This window comes from Lissotriton helveticus, chromosome 4_1, assembly GCF_964261635.1.
Source record: "Lissotriton helveticus chromosome 4_1, aLisHel1.1, whole genome shotgun sequence".
Lineage (NCBI taxonomy): Eukaryota > Metazoa > Chordata > Amphibia > Caudata > Salamandridae > Lissotriton > Lissotriton helveticus.
Window position 1 is genome coordinate 1495876703 of NC_136063.1, and position 26092 is coordinate 1495902794.

Consider the following 26092-nt stretch of genomic DNA (forward strand, 5'->3'; position numbering starts at 1 on the left):
CTCATCCTTCCCAAATTCAAGATAGCCAAATCCCGGACTCGATCCGTCTCGGGAAAACGCCCTGAGAACTTGGAATGCCCTTCCCAAAGAACTGTGTGACAACCAATCCTACCTTCACTTCAGGAAAAACTATAAAACTGTCTCTTTTCAAATTCCTAAACTAATCCACCTAAACTACCTTACGTGACCTACCTAGTTCCATGTCTACTCAAGATCACTACTTACTCTGATGAACTGGCTGACAACCAATCTTACCTTCACTTCAGGAAAAACGTAATACTGTCTCTCCTCAATAAATTCCTAAACTAATCCACCTCAACTACCCTGCTTTAGTCACTAGTACCCCGTCCAACAATCTTACTATACACTCTGACCCGGATCCCAAACGCTCTGTATTTCCCACTCCCTCCATATGCTGTATCTTCATTTTCTCCCCACTTGTATCCACCTCCTGTAAATAAGTCCTGTTCACCTGCTTCTTTCCCTTGATTGTATGAATTCTTATCTTTCCCGCTTCTACTATGCCTATTGTAAATGTTGTAAATGAGGCGCATGTAACTCCTGTAAAGCCTTATCACATGGTTATAGTTCCTGTAATCGATCTATAAGTAATTCTTGTAAAGCGCTCTGATGCCCTCAGGTCTAGTTCATGCTATATAAAACTCAAAAATAAAAAAATAAAAAGATGGTTATGAGATACTGGGTGTAAGAGGTGTCAGAGAAAACAGGTCAATAAACATTCATTAATGTGAAGATGGTGCTCATTTGGTTACACCTAGCATCTTAATAAAGTGATGCCGAACTGCTTTCCAGTATAAATACATAAGTGTGTAAGTATACGATTATTCCAATGTCTTGCTTTCTAGCTTCGTAAAATATAAAGTACAATGTTTCATCTCTGCATAATATTATTTATTTTGCAAAAAGGGCAACGCACTTATTCTAGGCCCATCATACTATAGTAGCTACTGAGGAGGGAGTCTATGTATTGTCTTAACATCAGTATTCGGTATTTTGTGAAACACACTTTTCAGCATGTTATTGTCAATGATCTATTCATGAGTTAAGTTATGGCTATATGAGTAATTTCACAGTTTGTACAATCTTCATTGTAAGACCAATACTATTCTGAACCGTTTACAAACCAGTTTTACATTTTTGGGCAAAAAAATCTGAGGAAGTGGCGTCTTTTTTACTACATTTATTTTACTTCTAGCTGGAAATTGGGTGCTACTTTCTTTACTCTTTGTCAGCGCACACATTTAGGTGTAGTGTGGAATTCAAACATATTTTCCTTTCTGTGGTGTAAATCACTACATGAATTTAGTTTAGCCACCATTTGCTTTTAAGCGAATGGTTAAACTTAGTGCAGTTGACTCTGGACTTATTTGATTTTTTTAATTAACACTATTGTGTCTAGACCTCAGAGAGCAATTGCATTTAGAGATATTTGAAAAAAAGTTCAACTTGAATTTGTATAAGATTGAAGTCTCCTTCTGTAGTGGTTGCCTGTGCCTTAGAAGTGTTTACTGTCTGGGATCATGGAGTGGCAACCAGTTGATTTTTCTCCAACATTGGCCATGTTTAATGCAGAGAAGGACTTTGACTCTATTCATTAGTCTTTTCTTGTGGAAGGGCTCTGGAGGGTGGATGCGGAGTTCTTTTTATTTCTTTGGTTGGATTTCTCTGTGTATCCCATGGTTCGGGTGCAAATGCACCTGAAAGTACTCAGCTTTTTCCACTAGCCAGAGGGACAAAACAGGTATGCCTCTTTCTTATCCTGATTCTTGCTATCACCATGCTTTCTGGCTTGTATTTTATGTGAAAGTAATTTGGCCAATCTACTATCTTTCTACAGGAATCAACATTTTGTCAATGAGGTTGTGAGATATATTAAATGTTTAGGGCTGCAGATAAACTGGAGTAAGTTAGAGCTGCTGCCACTGTCTGCATATAGCGGGTTGGGAGTGAGCTTGGGTTCCTGTGGAAATATGACATGATCAGATATAGATGCATTAACATTATGTGCTGGAAGGTGTGCCTTGCTGCAAATAAACAATCTGAAATGGCATTTTGAAACTTCTATGTGTGTTGCACAATGCAGCACACATGGAAACAGCAAAAACAAGGAGAGATAAAGCATTTCTCCTCGATGCTCCTGTTTAAGACCAGGTTTTCCCTGTCCATATTTACGCTGCCCTGCGTCAAAATCAATGGGTGTTGCGGCGGAACGCTCACCAATACACCCATTGCCACCCCCTTTCACATTAAATATAGCGTGAAAGGGGACCTTATTTAGATGGCAGCTTTATAAGGCGAAGTGCATATCGCAACAGGAACATTGAAAAAAGTGATATTCCTGTGCCGAAAGGGGCTTGTACATATGCCCCCTAGTGACATAATCAAACTATCTGGATACTCTTGCCATTGGTTGCAAATACCTGAATGATATCCAGAATGCTCCTGTCCGTCGGCAACACTGGGCAGCGCAGAAAGCAGAAGAGTAATTCTGAGCCAGGTCCAGACATTCGTGCCCGCAGCAGATGAAATCTGAAAGATAACACAAAAGATGATCACGGTTCCTTAAGTAAGGTATTTGGATTATACATTGTGCTACATTAAATCCTTTTGACTATTTTAAGATTATAAAAACATTTGCGATTTTTTGGCTCTTTTTTACCTATCATGATTTTGACTTATCAGATGCTGCATTTTAACTCCAGTCCTAGCAGTTTGAGTGCTGGTTAATGTCGAGGTCTTTATAGCACATTTGAAATATACAGTGGGCCTTGGCCCCAGCCAAATGAGTATTCCTCTTTCACAGCATGTTGTTGGCTGTCTAGTATATCTTTTCACTTCCCATGGGAGAGCTTGCAGCGCACAAAGACATATTTTTCATATATAAATACTCTAAATATTCATATATTTAATGATCTCATGCATGAACCGAATACATAAAGTAATTGTTTTTATTTTGTTTCCACGAAAAGCCTTTTTCTAAAGTTTAGGCAGTAGTCACGATGTATGCCAGATCTATTGGCTGTGCCAATGCTTGTTTAAAGGTCATGTCCAAGTAAAGATTATGGGGCAGATTTACAACTTCTGGCACATCTCTGCTAATCAGCAGGGATGCCCCAGAACAGTTGCGACACGCCAAACCACCCGTGCACCACCACTGATGCGCCGCATTTACAATGCGGTGCACCATGGCGCACGGATGGGCAGATGTGTGTCGCATCCCCCGGCGGAAAGACGGCGCATTGCTGGAGTCGCGTCGCCAGCACGACGCAGCTACAGCAAGGCTCGGGTGCCCCTATGCCTAACATGCGGCGTCAATCCTTAAGCCTGCTTCAAGCAGGCACAGAGTTTTGACGCAGCATGGCCGTAAAAGTGACTCAGTGAAATCTTGCGCCAGATCGCCCCCCCCTGTGCCGGAACGCCCACATGTGGGGCAGGGCATTTACAACGTGACGCATCTCCCTAGATGCATCACGTTGTAAATATCCCGCAGCATGGCTCTTGCTTTGCGCCGCCGCTGCATCACTAAAGTGACTCAACTGCAGCGCAAATGTGGTGTACGGGGCTTGTAAATCTGCCCCTCAGTGCATTGGAGATGCGTTACTGTACTGGTTGGTAACATGAGGGCGGTCCTCCCCAAACAAGATGTAACAGAAGCAGGGATTTCTCTTAAAACAGCTGCAGGCTTTGAAAAGTTGTTGACGTCTATCAGAGTTTATGTAAAATCCATGGGCGATTAAGTCTCTCTAGAAACGTGGGCAATACATAAAAGCAGAACTCTCAGTGAGTTAGTTTGAGCACAGACTCACGAAAAAAAAGAACATGGTTGTGGGGGGAGTGAGGGGGCGAGTCTATAAAAAAAAGTTGCACCTCAGCTGAACTAGGCAGGTGGCAACGTTTCAGAATATGCGTCAATTACCTTATTTGATTCCGCCTGTGAGCTCTCTTTATGTCTATGAGAGTCTGACATGATGATGGGGTAAGAACATTGATTCACTTGTGGTTAGGACATAAGATCAGCAATCAAGCAGACTAAATGCTATCAGTGAAGGGAGCTTTATCCATTTCTGTGATGTGATAAAAGGCACATCCAGGTGCTCTGAGCAGACATCATCACTACCCTTAGGAAAATGGGTGCCTACTGCTAATGTTCGCCCCTACACTCAACAACCCCGTTTGAGAACCTACTTTCAGATGTTGAGCACTACTGGTCGGTTGTGATCTTCCAAAGGGATGAATTATAGAGCACAATGCGTTGCCCAAGCAGTATTTATGGGTTCCTTCCCTACATGTAAACAGTGGTGGTATAGCGGCTACAAAGGGACCCGTCTGAGACAAGTGGCTTTACAGAATGTAAATATGTATATATATATATATATATATATATATATATATATATATATATATATATATATATATATATATATATATATATATATATATATATATATATATATATATATATATATATATAGATGTACATATTGCTCTTTGCATTTCTTGAAACATAGCAAGGGAGCAACAGACCACCGGATATGAGGGTGCTTGCAACTGTATCAAGATCTTAGTATTATACGAATGCATTTCACATGTTTCAATTCTTGGGCACGTGGAAATGAAGTGATTTGCCCAGAATCACACGTTTTACAGATAAATTCCAATGGCAGGATTCCACCTCAGATCCTCAGGTTCCAATATCAGCAGCCTAGCCACCACATCAGATCTCCAGTGTGTTAACACGAGTTTCAATTTCAGCTTGTAAAAACACCCCATATCTGGATGAAATAAACTCTTGGTAAATTCAGGGGGGCAGATTTACAAGGCCTGGCGCATCTCTGCAAATCAGCAGGGATGCGCCAGAACACCTGCGACATGCAAAACCACCAGTGCGCCACCACTGATGCGCCGCATTTACAATGCGGCGCGCCGTGGCACACGGATGAGCAGCTGCATGTGGCATTCCCCGGCAGAAATGCGGCGCATTGCTGGAGTCGAGTCACAAGCGCGACGCGGCTCCAGCAAGGCTCGGGTGCCCTATGCCTGACATGCTGCGTCACTCCTTATTTCTGCTTCAAGCAGGCGCAGGGTTTTGACGCAGCATGGCCGTAAAAGTGACTCAGTGAAATCTTGTAGATTTCACTGCGTCGCTTTTACGAGGCGTACCTGCGAGGGAACGCCCACCCGGCGCAGGAACGCCCTCATGAAACCTGACGCAAGTTTCATGTGGCGCAGGGGTTTACAACGTGATGCAACTCCCTAGATGCGTCACGTTGTAAATACGGTGCAACATGGCGCATGGTTTACACCACCGCTGCATCACAGAAGTGACGCAACGGCGGCGTAAATGTGTCGCAAGGGGCTTGTAAATCGGCCCCAGAGTATTTTTGTATAACAGTATTCCCCGGTTCTGTACTGCTGTGCTCTGACAATCATTCCAATCAACACAATAAATTGAAAACTTATCAGAATCACACAACACTCTCATTGGTAAATGGAGATACTAAATTATGTCCTCGTCTGTGGGTGAATGATGCTGTGTCAATATTCACATTCTCAGATTCAGATATTCTTAAAAATGGATGATGCAAAAGACGTCAGCACATAGAAAGTAGCACCACAACCCATTGAGAGAAGAAGGAAAACGGTGGCTTTCCCATTAACCCTTGTGAAGAGTGGACACCCTGCTCTAACCTGGTTTACTTTTACCCTTTTCTTAAAATAATTATCTTCATAATATTTCAATCTTCATTGCTACCATCAGAGTGCAAAACCATTTGCCTGTGCATGCTTATTGTTTTGACATCTATTGCACGAGGCAACAAATGTAGTCAGAAAGAAACACAATATGAGCTATATGTCCAACCTATACATTAACTGATCAAACACACATTACCACAGATAAAAACAAGAAACAGATACGCAGGCTATCTTGCAAATTATGCAAATCAGTACCCTGGAAATTATAGAGAGGGTCGTTTGGAATAGGGGAGTGAGAATTGTCTTCTACTATAAAAAGATTTCCATGGGCTTTATTATCTCACCCATCTATGTCTATTGTGTGAAATTCTCATCCGTTGCCGCATGGGTCCAAGGGACTTACAGTGGTGTCCTCGGTTTCCCAGGGGTCTTCAGACCCAACCCAGGTATGTCCCTAACCTATCTCTAAGGGGATGTAGGGGCCTATTAGCAAGAAATAGCGATATTTATCACTGAACGTGGTTAGCGGCTTTTTTTTTTATCGCTGGCTATCGCTGGATATTTTAGCGGAGAAACATGCTATTAGCAAAGTTTTTCTCCATTGTGCTAAAATATCCAGCGATAGCGGCGAAATGCAAGAATATCACTGGAAATCCAGCGATATTCTAGCATTAACGCCAATGGGGGCTTAATCTGATAATCCACCCCCCATTGACTATACAGGTAAATCAACTTTTTAGCAGGCGTTAGTTTATAGCGATAATCGCGCTTAGCGCAATTTTTTTTATCGCTTCACCTGCCTTGCTAATAGGGATAGCTGTGTTAGCGACTGTTTTCAGTCGCTAACAGTTTGGGTACGCCCACTTTGCATGTCATTAGCGATAAATATCTCTGACATGCAAAGCGGGCCCCAAACCTGTAGCTATCGCCTAAAAGCTGTCGCTAACTGCTGTTAGCGACAGCTTGCTAATAGGGCAACAATAATATCGCCGCTTTAGCGGGAAAAAGTCCTGCTAAAGTGGCGATATTGCCCTTGCTAATATGCCCCGTAGTGTCAATTTGGGAACTTTATTAATGCATTGGACTTTATTGCAGTGGGCCGCTGCTCAAATGCTTGGACTTAAAACACCTGCTGGAGCTTTCCTCCAGCTTTCTGAACATCTTCGATACAGACCTTAGCGGACCCTGCTGTTCTGCGCTTCCAGAATGCAAAGCTGGGCACTACTCATCTCTTCTTGGCTAGAAGCAGGCCAGAAAGTCCAGCTGAAGCTTAACTGACCTGCCCTGCACTGCTACTGACCTTGCCTGCATGGAAGCCACCAGCTGTCTCAATGTGTTTAGAGAAGGGGACACAGCGGCTAGAAGCTATCTATCCCTCATAGCACAGATTGGAAGAGGGTTACCTCAAGACACTACTGCTAAGAGTTCAAGTGAGCTGAGTGGCGACTCTTAGAAGTGAGCACGCCCCTCTCTCAGGACATGTTATTGCTTTTCGTTCATCATTTGCCCCTGCTTTGATGCAACGACTTAGGAAACACCAGGCTTGTGTGGACATGAACCAAGAAGGGCACGAGTGGTCCGGTGTGAGCCACCAGACAGCCGAAAGCGCTGCAAGGCCACGCCAATGCCAAAAAGAGCACTATAGAAATGCCAAAAACTTGAAGTAAAATGTTTGGGGTCCCTCCTCCCTACACCCACTTTGGTAGAAATGTGATGTGGAATTATCTAGCTCTTGTTACTTGCTTCAATTGGGATGGTGTGTAGTGTGAGAGATGGAAGTGTTGATACATGTATTATTTGCACACTCCCGGACTATTTCACTGCCGTTTGCCAAATATGCTCTTAGCCCTTCCCCGTTCTGATGCAGCTCACATGTCTTAATCATGCACACTGTCTGGTTGGAGATTTGAGTGTGGTTAGGATTCTCCACATGCCGGAGACCTGATTTTATGGGTCTCCGGATACTCTAATCTATTTTTTCAATTTTGTAATATTATTTGTAGGCTTATTTCTGATCGTTTAATTTTAACTTTGATTACATCTCAATCTTTTGTGCTCATGTATCCGGGAGGCCTTTTTTCCAGCACTCAAATGACAACAATCTTTCCTTAACAATTAGCAGCCTGATTTACAAAAGTCAGTGAAAAAGTCAGAAAGTTCAAAAACCTTTGTCAATTGCATCCTATTGCAGCAAGATTTTTACACATCTGTTCTCCCTCTGTTTTGTTTTTGAAGCCCACCTCCTGGTGACCCAAAGTGAACTGTTGGAAAAGAGTGGCGAAGGGCGAGGAAAAGGTCATTAGACCAGGTGAATCTTCTAGCTTATATAGACCTTGCACCATTCTATCACTATCTATATTATGTCCTATGTGATTGAAATGTGAATCTGGGCTTTTTCTTGGCTGCAACATAATATAAATAGAGGGGAGCGGTGAGTCAGAACTCTCAAACATTGCTTGCTGGGAGCGTCATTCTCTTTTGGACGAGCCCACACCAAGGCCACTGGAAATTGGAACTGTCTGTCATAATCTATACAGTGATGTTTCTTTACAGACTTATAGGGGAGGTACTCATTCTTTGACTGTGCCAAAGCTGACTGCACCTTTAGTTCAGGGTCCTATCAGTGTGAAGGCAGGTCAGATCTTTTCGTGTTCCTGTCACCTGATCAAACAAGATCCAGATCTCTTGCATTCATATGATTTCTTCTCCCTCTGGCAGCCAGCAGATGGCACCCTTAGACACATTTTGTTGCACTTTCTGCAGGGTAGGACTGGCCTATTGGGTAATCAGGCAGTGCCCAATGCACTGGACAGACAGATCAGTGTATGAGCCATGTTTAGGTCTCTGCATGTGCTGTCTCAAAGAGACATGTTGTATACACTCTGTGGACGTACAGCCTACTCATTGCTTTTAACTTGTTACTTTCCATTAAAAAGGTTTGCTTACTAGTGGTTAATCTTTCCTATTTGTCCCCCCTTTTCGTGTTTTGTTACCCTCCACGGAGCACCACCTTATTACTCGTAACCTTACACTTTTCCCATTTTAGCAACTGTTTCAGGGACTACTTTTTCCTTCATTTACGAGCACGTCACACGAGTGTTCAATGTTTTCAGTTGCTCTGAGCTTTTCTGTAAACATGGCTGTAATTTTTGTTCTCATCTCATCACATTTGCTGTTCATTCAAAGACCAAGATCAAGCACCAGACGCTGTTTCCCCGAGGGCGCCTGTTTAATTTTCTTTTGCAGACTTCAAAGTGAGAGAACTCGTCCCCACTCCCATCCATCGCTGCTGCCCCCTCCTTCCTTGTTTATTAATATAGCAACTGGAACAATTACTTTTGTTCCCACACTCCGAAGGTATCGTAGCACTGTACACGAGCCAGCTGCATTACATACGAACACATGCATTTTTAGGTAAGACGAGAAGTAGTTAAATCATTTGTCCAGAACCACAGGATGTTGAACCTCCCGTCGAGGCTCAAACCCGATTCTCCAGGTTCAAAGTCGGCTGCTCTTTCATTACACCATATCCTCTCCCATCCTCTTCATCGTCCTGTTTGCTCTCTCCCTTCTACCCCACATCAACTGGAATGATTTGTTAGATAATTTCAGAAGCTGCACGCTGTTAAAAGTTACTTAATTTAGGTAGTTTAAAAACAAAATTATTTTTAATATAATGCTGTGGCATCGGAAAGCACACACCCATTAAGTTATGTACATTTTAACATTAGCACGGGGGCAATAAAGAGGTGGCTGCAGAGGATTCTGGGATCTGTGAGATGGATTGTGTGCCAGCAGAGACAGCAACAGTACAATAAATATATATGCAGGCAGAGTCCTTGTATGTATTAAAAGTCAGAATATAAATGTGCGCACATAGTTCCAGAAAACTCTTTACTCTATTATTTTTAAAATATAGCCACTGGGACAATTTCCCCTCTTGTCTCCCTCCTCACCCACACTTCGTTGTGTTTGTTTACCACCCCCCGCCGCTGGTTGTTCTTTAATTTTCTTGGTGTAGAACCCCGCCATTTACCTGCACTGAATCACCGTTTTTTAGGTCTCGCCTAGGCAGCGAGCATGCGCTGCTCTAGGAGTGCCTTTAGCCATCGGTTTGCTCCTTTTCAAGCACAATGGTGCTTGTGCTGGCATCCACCTTGCGGGAGCGAGCAGCAGCGTGCGTTCTAATTGAAAACATATGGCTTTGACGCCGCCACTGCTCGCTCCCACAAGGTGGAGGCCAGCACAAGCACGAGTGTGCTTTAAAACAGCTTCTCCTTGTTTGCGTTCCAGCATTAGTCATTCACAGTGATTAAACACAGTGCGGGCCATGCTTTTTTTTTTCATTCCCCCCTCACTCTCTTATGCTCGCACTCTCTCTTTCCATCTCTCTCTTTATTGTCGCAGGTCGCATGTCACACAGACAGCGATACGTCTTAAAATGTTCTTTGTAACGACAATTAACAATAGCCTCAATATAAGGCAGACACTACTGAGCCATAAAATATCACATTATAAGTTTTCGCTCGTGCACGTCTCTCTCTCCAAAGTGTCCCATCACATTCCATTTTACTGCATTGCATTATGTTTGCATGTCACTTTCCTACTACCGGCTGCGGGGCCTAAAATGCTTGAATAGCTCAAGTAGTGGCAGTACTTTATCTGCTATGATTTCAAAATAACAATCAACAATTGCTTTCATTTATGGAGGAAAGATACCATAAAGCCAACCACAGAGAAATTACCAGGGCTCGTCCATGTTTACAACGTTTACCACGTCCATCACGTCCACCACGTCCACCACCACCACATCCACGACCACATCCACGCCCACCACCACGTCCACCACCACCACGTCCACCACCACCATGTCCACCACATCCACCACCACCACATCCACCACCACCACTGCCAACACCACCATGTCCACCACCACCATGTCCACCACCACCACGTCCACCACCACCACCACCACCACCACCACGTCCACCACCACCACGTCCACCACCACCACGTTCACCACCACCACATCCACCACCACCACGTCCTCCACCACCACCACGTCCACCACCACCACATCCACCACCACGTCCTCAACCACCACGTCCTCAACCACCACGTCCACCACCACCACGTCCACCACCATGTCCACCACCACGTCCACCACCACAACCTCATCACCACCACGCCCACCACCACCACGTCCACCACCACCACGTCCACCACCACCATGTCCAATACCACCATGTCCACCACCACCGCATCCACCACCACGTCCACCAACACATCCACCACCACGTCCACCACCATGTCCACCACAATGTCCACCACCACGTCCACCACCACGTCCACCACCACCACTATCACCACCACCACTATCACCACCACGTCCACCACCACGTCCACCACCACCAGATCCACCATGTCATCCACCACCACATCCACCACCACCACGTCCACCGCCACATCCACCACCACCAGGCCTACCACCACCTCATCCACCAAAACCATGTCCACCACATCCACCACGTCCAACACCACAACGTTCACCACCACCATTTCCACCACCACGTCGTCCACCACCACCACGTCGTCCACCACCACATCCACCACCAACACGTCTAACACCACCATGTCCACCACCACCATGTCCACCACCACCATGTCCACCACCACCACATCCACCAACACCCCATCCACCACCACCACCACCACGCCCACCAACATGTCCACCACCACATCCACCACCACCCCATCCACCACCACCCCATCCATCACCACCCCATCCACCACCACCCCATCCACCACCACCACGTCCACCACCACCACGTCCACCACCATGTCCACCACCACGTCCACTACCATGTCCACCGCCACCAAGTCCACCACCACGTCCACTACCATGTCCACCACCACATCCACCACCACCACGTCATCACCGTACACGTCCACCACCACCACGTCCACCAACACCACGTCCACCAACACCACATCCACCACCACTATGTCCTCCATCACCACCATGTCCACCACATCCACCACCACCATGTCCAAAACCACCACGTTCGCCACCATGTCCACCACATCCACCACCACATACACCACCACCACATCCACCACCGCCACATTCACCACCACCACATCCACCACCACGTCCACCACCATTATGTCCAGCACCACCACCACGTCCACCACCACCACGTCCACCATCCCCACCACGTCCACCATCCCCTCAACGTCCACAATCCCCTCCATGTCCACCACCATGTCCACCACCACCACATCCACTACCACCACGTCCAACACATCCACCTCCACCACCACATCCACCACCACCACATCCAGCACCTCCACCATGTCCACCACGTCCACCACCACCATGTCCACAACACCACAACGTCCACCATGTCCACCACCACCACATCCAACACCACCACATCCACCACCAGCACTACGCCCACCACGTCCACCACCAACACCACTTCCACCACCAACACCACGTCCACTACCACCACATCGGCCACCGCCACATCCACAATGTTCACCACCACTGCCACGTCCAACACGTCCACCACCACTACGTCCACCACCACTTCTACCACCACATCCACCACCACGTCCACCACCACCACCACCAGTGACTGGTAAAGTGTCACTGGAGGGAAGGGGTAATAGGAGTGTCAACCCCGGCTGTACATGGGACATTTAAGGATGCATTGGGAGCAAGAAGATGGGAATAGGGGCTAGAAGTATTACACCAGACCCAAGATATATTTTGAAGAGGCGCAATGTCACAGGGGCTCCTGTACAAGCACTCGCTGCCTCTTTACCTCACAATGACATACCTGCACGAGCCACTCACTCAAAACAAGCATTTGCATAGCCAATAGGTCTCGCCTTTGAAACCTTATAAGTGTTTAGCCATGGAACAATTGATGTTGTTGCACCGAGGATATTGTGCTGGATAACTAAACATTATAAGGTCCCAAAGGCGAGACCTATTGGCTATGCCAATGCTTGTTCTTCTCTTGCACTCTCACTGCCCTACTCCAGCTCAAGCTGTCCCATGCCTAGCTGAGCAGGTCCCTTGAATTCTGGTACTTGTGGTACCATCCCTGTTGGAACTGGCCCTTTTTGCAGGGTTATCCCCAAAATGTTGCCTTCCACCTGTATTTTTCTGACCCTTTTTGTGCTGGTTTTAGGACTGTGGGTGCTTTACTACTGCTAAGCAGTGCTAAAGTGCATGTGCCCGCTCCTTTAAAACATGGTATGATTGGTTCACACCTGTTTGGCATATTTAATTGATCTGTAAATCCCTTGTACAGTGGTGTACTGTATACCTAGAGCATGTAAATTTAATGCTATTAGTGGGGCTGCAGTGCTGCTTACGCCACCCACAGAAGTAGCTTTTCAAACCTGTCTCAGGCCTGCCACTGCAGTGCCTGTGTGTGCAATTTACTGCCACATTGAGTTGGCATTTAAAGTTAGTTGCCAAGCCTGAAAACTCCCCTTTTACTTCATGTAGGTCACCACTAAGGTAAACCCTAGGTAGCCCTATGGGCAGGGTGCTATCTAGGTAAAAGATAGGATACGTGCCTTTATTGTTTGGCAGGTCCTGCTAGTGACAAACAGCCTATTTGGTTCCTCACTGCTGTGCGGCCTACTCCGCTCATAGGCTAACATTGGAAATTCCCATAAAGATCCTTAAGTGGTAATTCCTGATCTGAAAGGAATAGCGCTGCCATGTTTGGTATGTTTGGAATGGTGGTGATCAATCATGCTTATTGGTGTGGATTGATTTGTCATTACTCTAGTAGAAATGCCACTTTTAAAAAGTGGGAATTTCTCTGTGCTTATGACTATGTGCTTTGCAGCCTGTTTCCAATCAACATCTAGGGCAGAGTGATAGCTACGCTTTGTGCATACTTTCCAGGCAGCCATCATACAGGGAGAGTTGGGTGTAACAGGGTTGCATCTGCATTCATCTGCATACTGAATTGTCTTCCTGGGCTGGGAGAGGGCGATGTGGGATGTACTTATATTTGTATAGGCTGTGTCCTGCCCTCACACAAAGGGTTAATTTACCCCCACTGATGTCTGGATCCATGGCTGGGGTTGGAAGGGGTTGCATTTCGATGGTTTACTTTGAAGTTCACCCAGATCAAAGACATTTTGAGTATAAGTACACGGGCTCTGACCCCCGTCATTAGACACTGCGTGGGGCTTGTAACCAGATGCTGCTGGCTCTACATGAGGCACCTTGCCAGAGGACTGCCAGGAGGAACCATCATTGGACTTAACTGCTTTGTAGAGCTGACCTGCTGGGCTCAGAGTAGGACTGCCATTTTGCTACAAGGATCTTTGTGCTGGTCTGCATGCTGGTACCCTGCTTTTGCTGCCCCTCCATCCCCACCAGTGTTCTTCAGGTGCTTGTGGGCTTGCCTTAGCTCCCCTGCCCCCCTTAGCTCCCCCCTTCCCTTAGCTCTCCCCTTTCCTTAGCTCCCCCTTTAAAGGAGTCCTCCTGAACCCCTCACTAGAGTGAGGGGTTCAGGAGGACACCTTTAAAGTTTACAGCATGTCCTGGGGACTTCCAACCTTACCACGTAGTGAGCACTTCAGTTTGGCCCTTGATTTGCCCAAAAGGGGAAGCGTGAGGTGAGTGTTCTGCATACCCCATAACCAGTGTGTGGTGAGCATTGGTTGTGCTTCTGACTCCTTGCACTCGTAGCGTCTGGTGGCCAGCCTGTGGGGGGAGCTGCTTGGGGAAAAGTGCTTGAGGAGGGAGCGCCCATAGCAGAGAGGAGTCGCCTGACTCAGGCCATTTGGGAGCGCTTCCCCTGCTTCCTAGCAGCCAGTGTAGGTCATCGGAACACCACTCGTCAGCCGCGAAGGGACTCCAGTTTCCGGGGTCTGACATCAACTGTGGGCGGGGCCCAGTCGCAAGGAGGAGGTTCCAACAGAGAGCAGGGTTCAACTGAGACTTTGCGCCATGTCACTCTGTGGCCTACAGCAGAAGGAGCCTGTACAGCCCCAGGCTGACTGATGGGTGACGTGCCACCTTGACATCCCGGCCCTGAGGGGCCTGATCAGAGTCTTCAGTTACCTGCCGCATAGGTTTTGCCAGCTGCGCTGCGTGTCCATGGGCAGCTGTCTTTAACAGTTTGACGTGCGGGGGACTTAGCGAAGTCTCCACGTCGATGTGGATAGTGTGTGTGGCCTCTTCTTGTGGCATACTTTTGGGGGCATACACGTTTCAGCTATCAGGATGGGGCAGAATGCTTGACGAAGTCCCGATCCTGCTTATCCCTGACTGGAAGTTACCATATTACTTTTAGTAGGCGTACAGGTGCTCCTGTGGTCTATGTCATATGCTGATCTGATATCACAGCACTAGGGCTCCCAGAGAGTACCATAACCAGACTAAGAGGGGTGCAGAAGTCCCTGGGCCCACCGGGGCCTATGGTTGGTGTCGATTCTTGTAGTAGTACCATATCTCTGCATTACTAGTGATATTTTGTTAATTGATGGCTCACAGTGAAGTATGGTGATTCATGTGCTCTCAATACATGCAGCATTTCATACTCTGATATTGATGCATGTCATTTTATGCCTTATATTGGTAAAGATACCGAGTACTATATAATGGGACTGCATAATATGCACAGTAATGTATTGCATGATGTTTTGAAACATAGAAACCTTTTTTCTTTTTTGTACTCATTGTGATGCTTGACCATTGCCTAGTTGGCAAAGTAATAATTGGTTCACTTTATTTTGGTCTATGTTTAAATGCAACACAAACTTATTTTCATATAATACTGTGTGGAACTTATTCTGTGGTATATTTATTGTGTCACTGGTGTGAGTGTGTTGCGCCAACGCTTTACACATTGCTACTGGGATAAGCCTGACGACTTTTGCCAAGCTACCAAGGGGGGGAGCTCGGGTTCTCTTCGGTGTGTAACTGTGGGTTCTGGCTGGCTTAGATGCATACCTTAGCCAACCAGAAACCCCATTTCGAACACTCCCCCTGCCAGACTGGTTTGCCTAGCACCAGCGGCTATAATGTGAGCCCTGTGCTTGACTATAGCAAACTGTTCAACTTAATTTGCGGAACATACCTACAGATGTGGATTGAGTTTGAGGTCTCGTGCTCTCATCCTCTAAGGAGGACCACTCTTTTCAAACCAACCCACTGCCAGGCTACTGACAGCAACAAGATGCCATTGGAAATGGTGAAAATCTCTTTATTTAAAGACTTTGCAAGAAGGCATTATAATTTTATTTACACTCGTTCTTATTTATGGGACCGCTTATATAAATTATATATGGTTGTTTAAAATTATTGTAAACATGGTTTGCAACCAATATCAGAATAAGCACTTGTTAATCTACAAGCCATGCAAATGCCATGCATGTTTTAGAAAGCAGATATGTTCAGTAGTTTTAGCATTTGCCATCAAGCTGAGGTATGTGACAAACGGGCTCAAAGTGGTAGAAAAAAACCATAAAACACATTTTACAGCCCAGCTCCTTTCTACAACAAGCCACCATGTAGCGTTCGTTATACCCGCCTCTCTGAGGCAAGTCATGAAAGAAGAAACTCTTGCCCTATGTGGCTGGAAATTCCGCACCCCAGCTGTGACCCCTTCTGACCTCTCCAGACAGAGGAGGATTCAGTGCTGAGGGGTGGAAAGGCCCAGCAGTTTGCTCACTCCAGCGTGTGAAAACTGTCTGAACTCTGAAGCAATATCCAATCGGGGCGCTGGTACCTGCTGCCCAGCCAGGCGGGATCCAATCACTTCTGCCTCCATTAACTCAAAACTAAAAATAAAACTTGCCTAAGAAGGCTGGAATCTTAAAACTCCCAAGTCCTGCTATAGCGCTCAATTGTTCTAGTGATCCAGTTTCTATGCGGTCCCAGTTTTGGTAGATAAGAGAAATTAAGATCAGGGATATACCTAAGGGGTGCTCCTTTATATACCTTATTATATTGCTTAATAGAGCCATCCTAGTGGGCTGAAAAGAAACTCTGATACGACCAATATTTACGCAGGTTATTCAAAACGTTTTTCTTCTCCGATTTTGCATTCCACTGTAAAATTGGGACGGAATGCGTGTCAATTATGTATAAACCCATATTTCGTGGTTTTTGCAGGTTTAGAATTCCATTTCCATTCCAATCCATTACCAGGTTATAAAACTGGTTGTAAATGGGCAATATAAAAATGACCGCAAGTAGCGTTACATTCCTTAACAGTTCTATGTTGAAGCAGGTGAAAAATCGGTTAAGCTGAGGCAGCGGATATATCTAAATTAGGACATGGGTGCAGTAATAATTTGCCCATGGTCATATTACTTGGTCAATTGAGGAGCCGAATTAGGACTCGATCCTGTTGGTTCTATGTAGCCACCAATTTGGGCAATGTGCTGTGGCTCGTGCCCCATAAAGCGCTTACAAGTTAAAACCAAAGAAAATGCTGTCGTGTGTTACAAATTATCTCCAGTTGAACTAAAACTAAAACTAAAATGTAATACGGGTGTTGAAGGAGGAGAAGGGAATCTGGTAAACTGCGTCACAGAAAGCAAAGCCACGTTGCAAAGTTCACGACATTTTCATGGTGGTATCATAAACAATGCGAACCGTGTCATAGCAATACTTGTGTACTTCACACCAATGTGCAGTGCAGATAATACCTGCTGGCATGACTGCCTCCTCTGTGGTGTTTACCCTGCTCCCTCTGCACCCTGGGAGCCGCACTACCCATTCCCAGTGTTTCCAGTCGACTGAAGACCTTCTCACAACCTCAGTGCCAAGCAAGTACTCACGGTATTCAGCGCCATTTTGTGGGAATCATGGTGGTACGTATACGACATCTTTGCAGTGGTGTAACACAAAATTATGCGGTCCCCTGTGGAATATGACAAGCGGCCCCTGAGTCTCAAATATCCAACGGGTATTCATTGACATAAGACTGAACGTAGGCCAGAGGGAGTTTAGGGTCCTTTGAAGGTTGCGGTCCCGCCTGCACCACAGGGGCTGCGGAGGGCCTGCGTTAAACCCTACATTTTGGGGCATATTTACAAGCCCCTTGCGCCACGTTTACGCCGCTGTTGCGTCACGCAAGGCGGCGTAATCGTGGCGCATCCCTACGAGGCATTTACAACGTGACGCATCTATGGAGATGCGACACGGTGTAAGGCCCGGCGCCACATGAAACCTGCGTCAGGTTTCATGTGGGCGTGTCCACACAGGGGGGGGCGTTCCGTCGCAGGAACACCCGTGAAAAGTGACTCAGTGAAATCTACAAGATTTCACTGAGTTACTTTCCCAACGCTGATGCGTCAAAACCCTGCGCCTGCTTGAAGCAGGCGTAAGGCTTGACGCACCACGTTAGAAATAGGGCAAGTTGGAACAGTGCTGGAGTTGCGTGCCGCTCGCAACACAACTTCAGCACTGCGCCAACTTTACGCCTAAGATGCGACACGCATCTGTTTATTCCTGCGCCATGATGCGCCGCATTGTAAATGCGGCGCATCATGGGTGGCGCAAGGATAAACTTGCGTGCCGTATCTTTCCTGGCGCATCTCTGCGCGCATGTGAGAAAGTGCCATCAAAATTCTCATGCAAATCATAACGTGAAGGTAATAGTCATATGTGGCCAGATAGACGATGCTGATTTGCAGAGATGCGCCAGGCAACGTAAATATGCCCCATAGTCATCAGTCTCCCAGAAGGCCCCTTATTTTTAAAAAAATGGGGCACAATTTATAACTCTTTTCCATGCGGAAAGCCAGCATCTCTCAGAAGAAAGTAAACCGTGTAAACACTCTGGGCCTCATTTACATTGAGGCTGCGCCAACGGAGCCTCACTTTTTGCAATGCTCTGGTGGTGAGAGAGCGCAAACCAAGAAAAACTGTAGAAGTGCACCATATTTACAAGCACGTAGTATTAGTTTAAATATAGATTGCACCAGAGTGTTATATTCATAGAGTGAAAATGGTAAAAGTGTTTTAGTTAGAATAGAAATATATATATCTGTGTGACAACTAATGTAGAAGTTTATAGAAATGTTAGGATGATGTGAAACTTCATGTTCCTCATGTTAAGTGACTATGTGAAGGAGAAACGAAACTCTGCAAACCATTGAAAATGTGTAGGCCCATGGCAATTCACAGTAAACGTATAAGTGCTGCTACACTGACATGAGACGTGGACATAACATTTTTCCAAGGTATTATTAATCATAGAATTGAAATATATGTTTTATATAGATGTGTTACTTTATAGAAATGTGTGTTAGTTAGAATACTGTTTAAACACAGAAATTAAAATGTTTTCAGAGTGTAGAGGCCTGCTTCATGTAATTTAGTAGGCCTGAATAGATAAAGTTGCTTCTTTGATCTGTATGTGCTCGTTAAGGAGAGATCGCACAGAGCACAAACGAAGACATAGTTTATGACTTACAGATATGGTAGAGGCCGGAATTTGGGGCCCACAGTAGAACGGTTTGTTTGCAGGTGCGAGGGGGTTTAATCAGCTCGGTGATGAATGGGCTTTGTTCAGAGACGCCTGGCACGGGCCGGGAGGAGGCTTCAGGAATTTCCTGGGGGGGTACCGACCAGCGGAGAAGAAGCCTGGGAAGCAAGGTCAACTTTAACGAAGGGTCCAGAGGAGCACCAGTGTGGAATTTACCGCCAGAACCGATACCACGTGAGGTCTAGGGGCGTTCCTATGGGAAATGTGATTTTGTATTAGGGACAGCACCCCGGGGAGAAGGCAGAGCAGATGATCTGGGGAGCCTAAGAAAGCGGATGGGTAGGCAGATAGACTGAACTTAAGAGAACGATTCACCAAGAAGACTAAGAGAAGTGCGTGATCTTCTTTGGAAGTCACCACGGCTGACACCTTTTTAGGTAAAGATCTTGTTAAGTAGGGATGACACTTAGTCTAGTGTAGGGACAGACTAATCTGAATTTTTCCTTTTTGTAAATGACTCTTAAGTTGCAACTTATAGCGATACTTGCAACTCTCATGGTATTTGAGATATTTTTGATCATTTCTTTTTGCCTATTGAGAGCATTCCGAGAGTTCCTTTTCATATTGATACCTGTATACCTTTTGAATCTTATTCTGAGATGTTTGTATCTTCAGATATTGTTGACTTTATAATAAACTTTTGAACTCATTTGGTAGTCAGTGGTTCTTTAGAGTGGTTTAAGTTCTTAATTGATTAACCTAGTAGTGGATTGCCTTTTACTCAATGACAGGTACCAACGATCTAGTCGACCTGAATTGGGATCTGGAATAATAATAATAGACCAGAAATCCTGCGTTAACAGTGGCGTTGAGGCATGCTCCATATTTACCAGGCACTCTAAGCCACTTTACGGGGCTTAATGCAGCCTTGTAAATATTGTTCCTTTTAACGCCGTTTTCTGCATTAAAGGGGGGTACAGTGGTTGCTATGGGCGTTTCCAGTAACACTCATGTCTTTTTGACACTGCCCCAGATATACGAGGACTCGTAACTCTGAGGCAGCGCCAAAAAATTTTGCCTCCTCAGGAGAGGGTTAAGGGAGGTACAACGAGGAGGAGTACCTTTATTTCTCCTAGATTTTCCTTTTTCTGTGTGATGCAGCACACATAGAAAGAGGAAAAAGCTTCTTGTGATTGGTTTTGTGCAGGAAGGGAAAACTTCCTGCACAAAAATAATCACCCCTGCAACGAGGGACACTTGCACCATGGTGCAAAGGTGCCTGCGTTGGGGCATTGAAGCCCACTGTGCGCTAACGAAGGAGAAAATAACAGGAATGTGCCATATCTGATCTATACAGCTCATTCCTGCCCTTTTTTTTGCTATAGGGTAGCGCAGCAGGAAGGTCTGCGACATTGCCCTGAGGCAAAGTCTAGCAAATATAACCCTACGTAGGTAAAAATGAAAGATGATATAGGAGTTATAGGAGCTCCTGTTGGCAGGGTAATGCAAAATGGTGGGCTCCCTTGCGGAATGTGATGTGCGCCACCACCCCTCCATCCCCGGCCCGTGAGTCTCCCTTATCTCAGATATTCATTGTCCTTGGGATGAATGTGGCCCCCCCGAAGGGTTTAGGGCCCTCTGTGCAGTGGCCTACTTTGCGCTGCTGCTTGTTGTAGAGTTATTGGGGAGTCAGGTGACGGTAAGTGAGGCACACACCAGTTGCATTTTACATTACTCACACATTTCTATCTACGCTCACTACTAAATCTACACCTGCATGATCTTAATCGATGTGGTAGCGCGCATGTGAGAAAGTGCCATCAAAATTCTCCTGCAAATCATAACGTGAAGGTAATAGTCATATGTGGCCAGATAGACGACCCACATGTAGGAGACGAGTATGCGCATGAGGGGCCCAAAAGAATATTGTTGACAGCCGACCTCTTGTAATGCGAAGTACTGCAATCCTGCAACCACGTTAAGTCAGTTTACATGCAATAAACAAATGTCAACCATGAAGAGCTTAATAACTGACCGTCGCTTCTAGCTCATTCTCCCTCTCTCAAAAGCCTACAATGATATTATTGATAATGATGGAAAGATCCAAGGAGCATTAACTGTTGTTAGATTCCCCGAGCAACAACATTGTAGTTTAGTGAATTTGCACTGTGTTGCTGTACCATACAGACCTGGACTGAAACGGAGAAAGGCAAGGACCCTCACTGCTTCAGACTCATCTTTCCTGCGAAAAATTAGAACACTTTGTGTGCTCCATTGTGCAGTTAGTGAGCTCCTTGCAAGCAAGAATTATGGTGCAAAACTACTCCATTTGCACTTACCACAACCTGATGCGGTTTCATAAAGTTTTTAATGGTTTGTAACTTCACGAGTCTGCCATAAAGATAAACTAGAAACATTTCTATGCAAACTATAACATTGTTGATTATAATAACAATTCTCAAATTCAATGTCATAGTTTTGGGGAGGGAGTTTCATGCAATGCAACCCAAAATAAAGTTCTAGACCCAGTAGTCTTTCATCAACCAGGATTCATACAGCACAGCAAACCACCCGTGAAGGCCAGGGTCGGATTGGGATCACAATTTGGCCCGGGCACTGACGAAAAAAGTGGCCCACATTAAGGGGGCGTGACCTACATTTAAGGGGCGTGGCCCACATTCAAGGGGCGTACCCTTTCATGAAACACCATTTGGTTACTCTTTGAGGTCTAATTTGTAGAGAAATATTTAGTAAATTAAGCCTTTTAAAGCTTACAGAGCAAGTAACATTGGTAAAGACTAGGAGCACTGCAGTTCAGATAACTGAATACTTACTTGCAGTCTTAACGCTCTGCACAATGTCGTTGGATACTCTTTCTTAACCAGCTACCACAAACATCAGCCAACAAGATCCCCCATTGAGGAGGGAGTCACTGGAAATTATGAATACTATGAAATGTTATCTTAGGGCAAGCTTAGACTCTCCCAGAATAACAAAAAGAACATAGAAGTAGAATGGTGCACTCAACAAAAGGTGCCGAATGACTTAGGTGTCAGAGCGTAGCCTCCACAACATAAGAAAACCAGACAGTGAAGCACTAAGGGGAATTAAATGGACATTTTGTATCGGAAAAGCTGTGTTAAAAATATGGACATGTTTTTATAAAGTGTCCTCTTTAATTATCATGGTCCCTTTGCAGAATCATAAAGCATGAACAAATGGTTATTTTTTAAAGTTGTTTAACCATTTGACAGATTTATATAGTGTAAATTCAGCCCAAGACAAAGGCTATTTGAGTTCTATTCATGAGTACCAATTACAGTACACATGATCTGATTTTTTATTTAAGGGCCCGGGCGATGAAGTGATCTGCCCAGAATCACAGGCTGTTGAGCAGACGCTGGGATTCAAACTTGAATCCCCATCTCTGCAACTCTGGCATCAGGCCACATATGCCTATGCACAGACAAGGAATGAAAGTGGGAGGATACTGTTCTTGTGCAGGACACAGGCCCAAGGTGACAATGGCCTACATGCTGAGCAACTAAAAAACCAGCAAGGCCCCTTTCTGTCACAAAATTATTCGAGCCCTCCAGTGCAGGAGCACCTGAAAAGAAGGGAAGCCCCTGCTATTACTAACCAACTCAGCCCTCCCCAGACCTTTAGCTCAGGAGCACATGAACAGCAGTATGGCCCCTGCAATTTGTAAATTAATCAGCCCTCCAGGCCCCAGGGCAATGTCCTGGCAGGGGAGCGCAAAACACAGCTGCTGGGTCATCCACGATAGCCAGGGGGGGGCTAAGGTGAATGATTGTGCGAGTTCAAAACATCACCTAGCCCCCACAGCCAGACCCATTCTTCCTCGCCCACTATGACCTGAATCTCAGGGGCTGTGGGCGAGGTGTTAAGATTAACAGTTTCTCGGCTGGTGGGCCCCACGGGGGCCGAGGTGAAATGGCTCAAGGCCTGAGCAACACCTGGCCCCCAGGGAGGCCGATTTTCGCAAACAATCACCCCTCCCCAGCCCACCCTTGGTGTGATTGCTTTGCAGGGGCAGGGGGTGAATTAGAGGCCACAGCTAATAATCACTATAAGGCGCACAGTGAAGGGCTTTCATTTCTGTCTCTGTGCCCTCTGTGGGCCGTTTTTTTTCTCTCCCCTTTCCCAGTCCACAGAGAGCAGATAGCAGAGAGCACTCTCTGTGAACTGGGAAAGGGGAGAAAAAAAACGGCCCACAGAGGGCACTGAGACAACGGCCCTTCAGCCGATTCACGAATGCCCGCAGTGCCAATCCGCCCCTGGTGAAGGTCTCAAGGAACTGGAGATGCTAGTTGCTTTGTTGTGCTCTGTTCGGTAAACATCCTTTACAACGCAACTTTTACCTCGCAGTGCCTTTATGACGCAACTTTTACAACGCAAACCATTACAACGCATTGCGCTGGGGGGCGCTCTAGGATAGGGAATAGGTTTAATGTACTATCCAACACCTTCCCTACTATCCACGGGGACTGGAGTTGGAATAGTAAATTCAACTATTCACTATCCAGCGCCCAAAAGCACTATGCGTTGTAATGGTATACGTTGTAAAACTTGCGATGTAAAGGTAGGCGTTGTAAAAGTATGCGTTGTAACGTCATACATCCGCTCTGTTCATTTGAGCAGCTAGGACTGGAGGCCTTTCCTGAATTCCCAGAGCGATGAGGTGTTCCTAAGGTGCACAGTAAAGTCGCTCCAGGCTTTGGCCGTAAGATGAGAGAAGAAGAGGACTCTGCTGTTGGCTCGGTGGATCTGGAAGGGGGAGGGGGATCTGCGAGGGAGAGGGAGGCAGATTGCAGATGTCTGGTCGGTTGGTGGAAATTAATTTGTTTGCTGGCCCTTCCTTGTGCAGGGCTTTGTATGCGTGGGTCAGCATCTTGAACTGGCATTCCAACTGGATCGTGGGCCAGTGTAGCTTCTTATGGTGCAGGATGATGCAATTCTTCTGGGGAGGTCAAGGAGGAGTCTTGCTGCTGAGTTTTGTATCGCCTGTAGTCTCTTCAGGAGGCGCGCGGTGATTCCTACGTAGAAAGTCTGCCCGTAGTCCAGCCTACTGGTGATGAGGGCCTTCTGGTGATGATTGGGAGACATCTGAAAGTCTTACAGAGCATGCATAGAGTGAGGAAGCAGGCCAGAAGAGACTGTGTTTACCTGTTACTGCATCGTTAACTTGATCTTTTAGTTGCCAAGTCCAAATGTTTTTATTTATTTATTTGATGCAGTTTTATATAGCGCAGACTTTACCCAAAGGTGTCAGAGGCCTTTCCAATAGAGCCAAGTATGTTACATGAGGAGCATTAAACACTAACAAGTAACAAATACAATCAGGCTAATTAAAAAGGTAAAGATAAAATAAGAGGTGCAAGAAATATGTTAATACGGGTATAGGAGACATATTTACAGCGTTGTGCTCAAATGAATGCCAAGTAGTCTCGAGGAACATAAGAGAGAGTTGATTTAAGCCTGGAAGTGTCTTATGAAGAGAAGAGATTTAATATCTGATGTGACGGTCCGGATAGAGGCTGTGGTTCGGAGGGTTGGTGGAAGTGAGTTCCAGATTCTAGCCGCATTGCCTGAAAATGTTGGCAGACTCAACAGTACTGAAACCTTAGCTGCATCCTTCCAAATCAGGAAGGTCATATATAACAGGGAACAAGCCATACATAGTGCCCAGTAGTGTGTGCATATAGCTCCTCCCCATCATGCAGTTCCTCAAAATGCGCACACAGCATCCTCAGCCCGCAGTTGTGTCTGAATGCTCATGCAGCACCCATATACAGTACCCATTACAAATTAATGGGGTAACCCAATAAACGTCAAAAGACCTGGGTACAATGCAGTAATGAAACAAGTGGTCCGTGACTGCTTTAGAGAAGAATAAATTATAATGTATCATGTGTGTATTCAGTACAGCACCCTGCCCCACCCAGCAGTGTCAGAGAGCTCACGCATACTTGCCTAAACAAAGTACCCACCACAGCTTAGCGCTTTGCTCGTGCACCTGTGTCAGAAACAATTGGATTGATGAATACACTCCTATCGCCAGGACAGCAAATCCCGGTGAGCCCTGCAATGCGAGGCAATTCATGCACACCTGCTTAAACGCCCAAGCTCACCCCGGCAGTCGGCCTATATGTCTCCAAATTTCTCCAGTAGCCACAGACAGAAAAGGTAGCCGGGGGAACGCAATCTTGATATGTATACTGCCCTCACAGCCAGTAAGGTGCTGCCACACATCACACACGCACACCTGTATTCAGCATTTAGCCACTGCATGTGCAACCCATTCAAGAAAAGGAACATGAAATCATGTCCCCTAATTTTGAAACTTTTTTATCAGAATCCCCCCAATTTTTTTTTTTTTTAAGTATTTTTAAATATTGAACTTTCTTACTATCCGAAGAAACTCCAGGCACCACGTTGTATAACATAGCATAACATACTTTATTCGCATGAATCATTAAAACCGTTGCAATAGTTTACTTTAAAAAAATACGAATAAATAAGCAAAAAATTAGGTTTGTTTCACATTTAAAATCAAAGAGCCATGTGACAAGATATACACCAGTGGCTCTTGTGTAGCCATTATGTGAAAATCAAGAAACCGTGATAAAGAAATGCCATAACTATGAATCTAAAAAAGGTGGAATTGAAGATTACGTTGTGCTGCTAAAAGGAAACAATACAGATCATTGAAACAATTTAAATTCTCTGTATTTTTAAAAATAACTTATCAAAGACTGATAATGTTTATAAAGAAGGCCATGTGTAGCAGTAGATTTTGAAGTCGGTCGGAGTAGAGATATGTCTGTGGGTAAAGGGGGGTGTAAATTTTCTGGATTGGTGTAGAAGCCAGTATA

At 45.5% G+C, this 26092-nt stretch overlaps 1 protein-coding gene across 1 annotated transcript in view; it reads right to left on the reverse strand.

Annotated features, from left to right (window-relative positions):
* LOC144827569 (uncharacterized) overlaps nt 1-26092 on the reverse strand; it is a 209194-nt gene that overhangs the window by 178189 nt on the left and 4913 nt on the right. The window contains exon 2 of the mRNA XM_078685827.1: nt 2442-2550. Coding sequence (XP_078541953.1) covers nt 2442-2550 — 109 coding nt within the window. The remainder of the gene's footprint in view (nt 1-2441; nt 2551-26092) is intronic.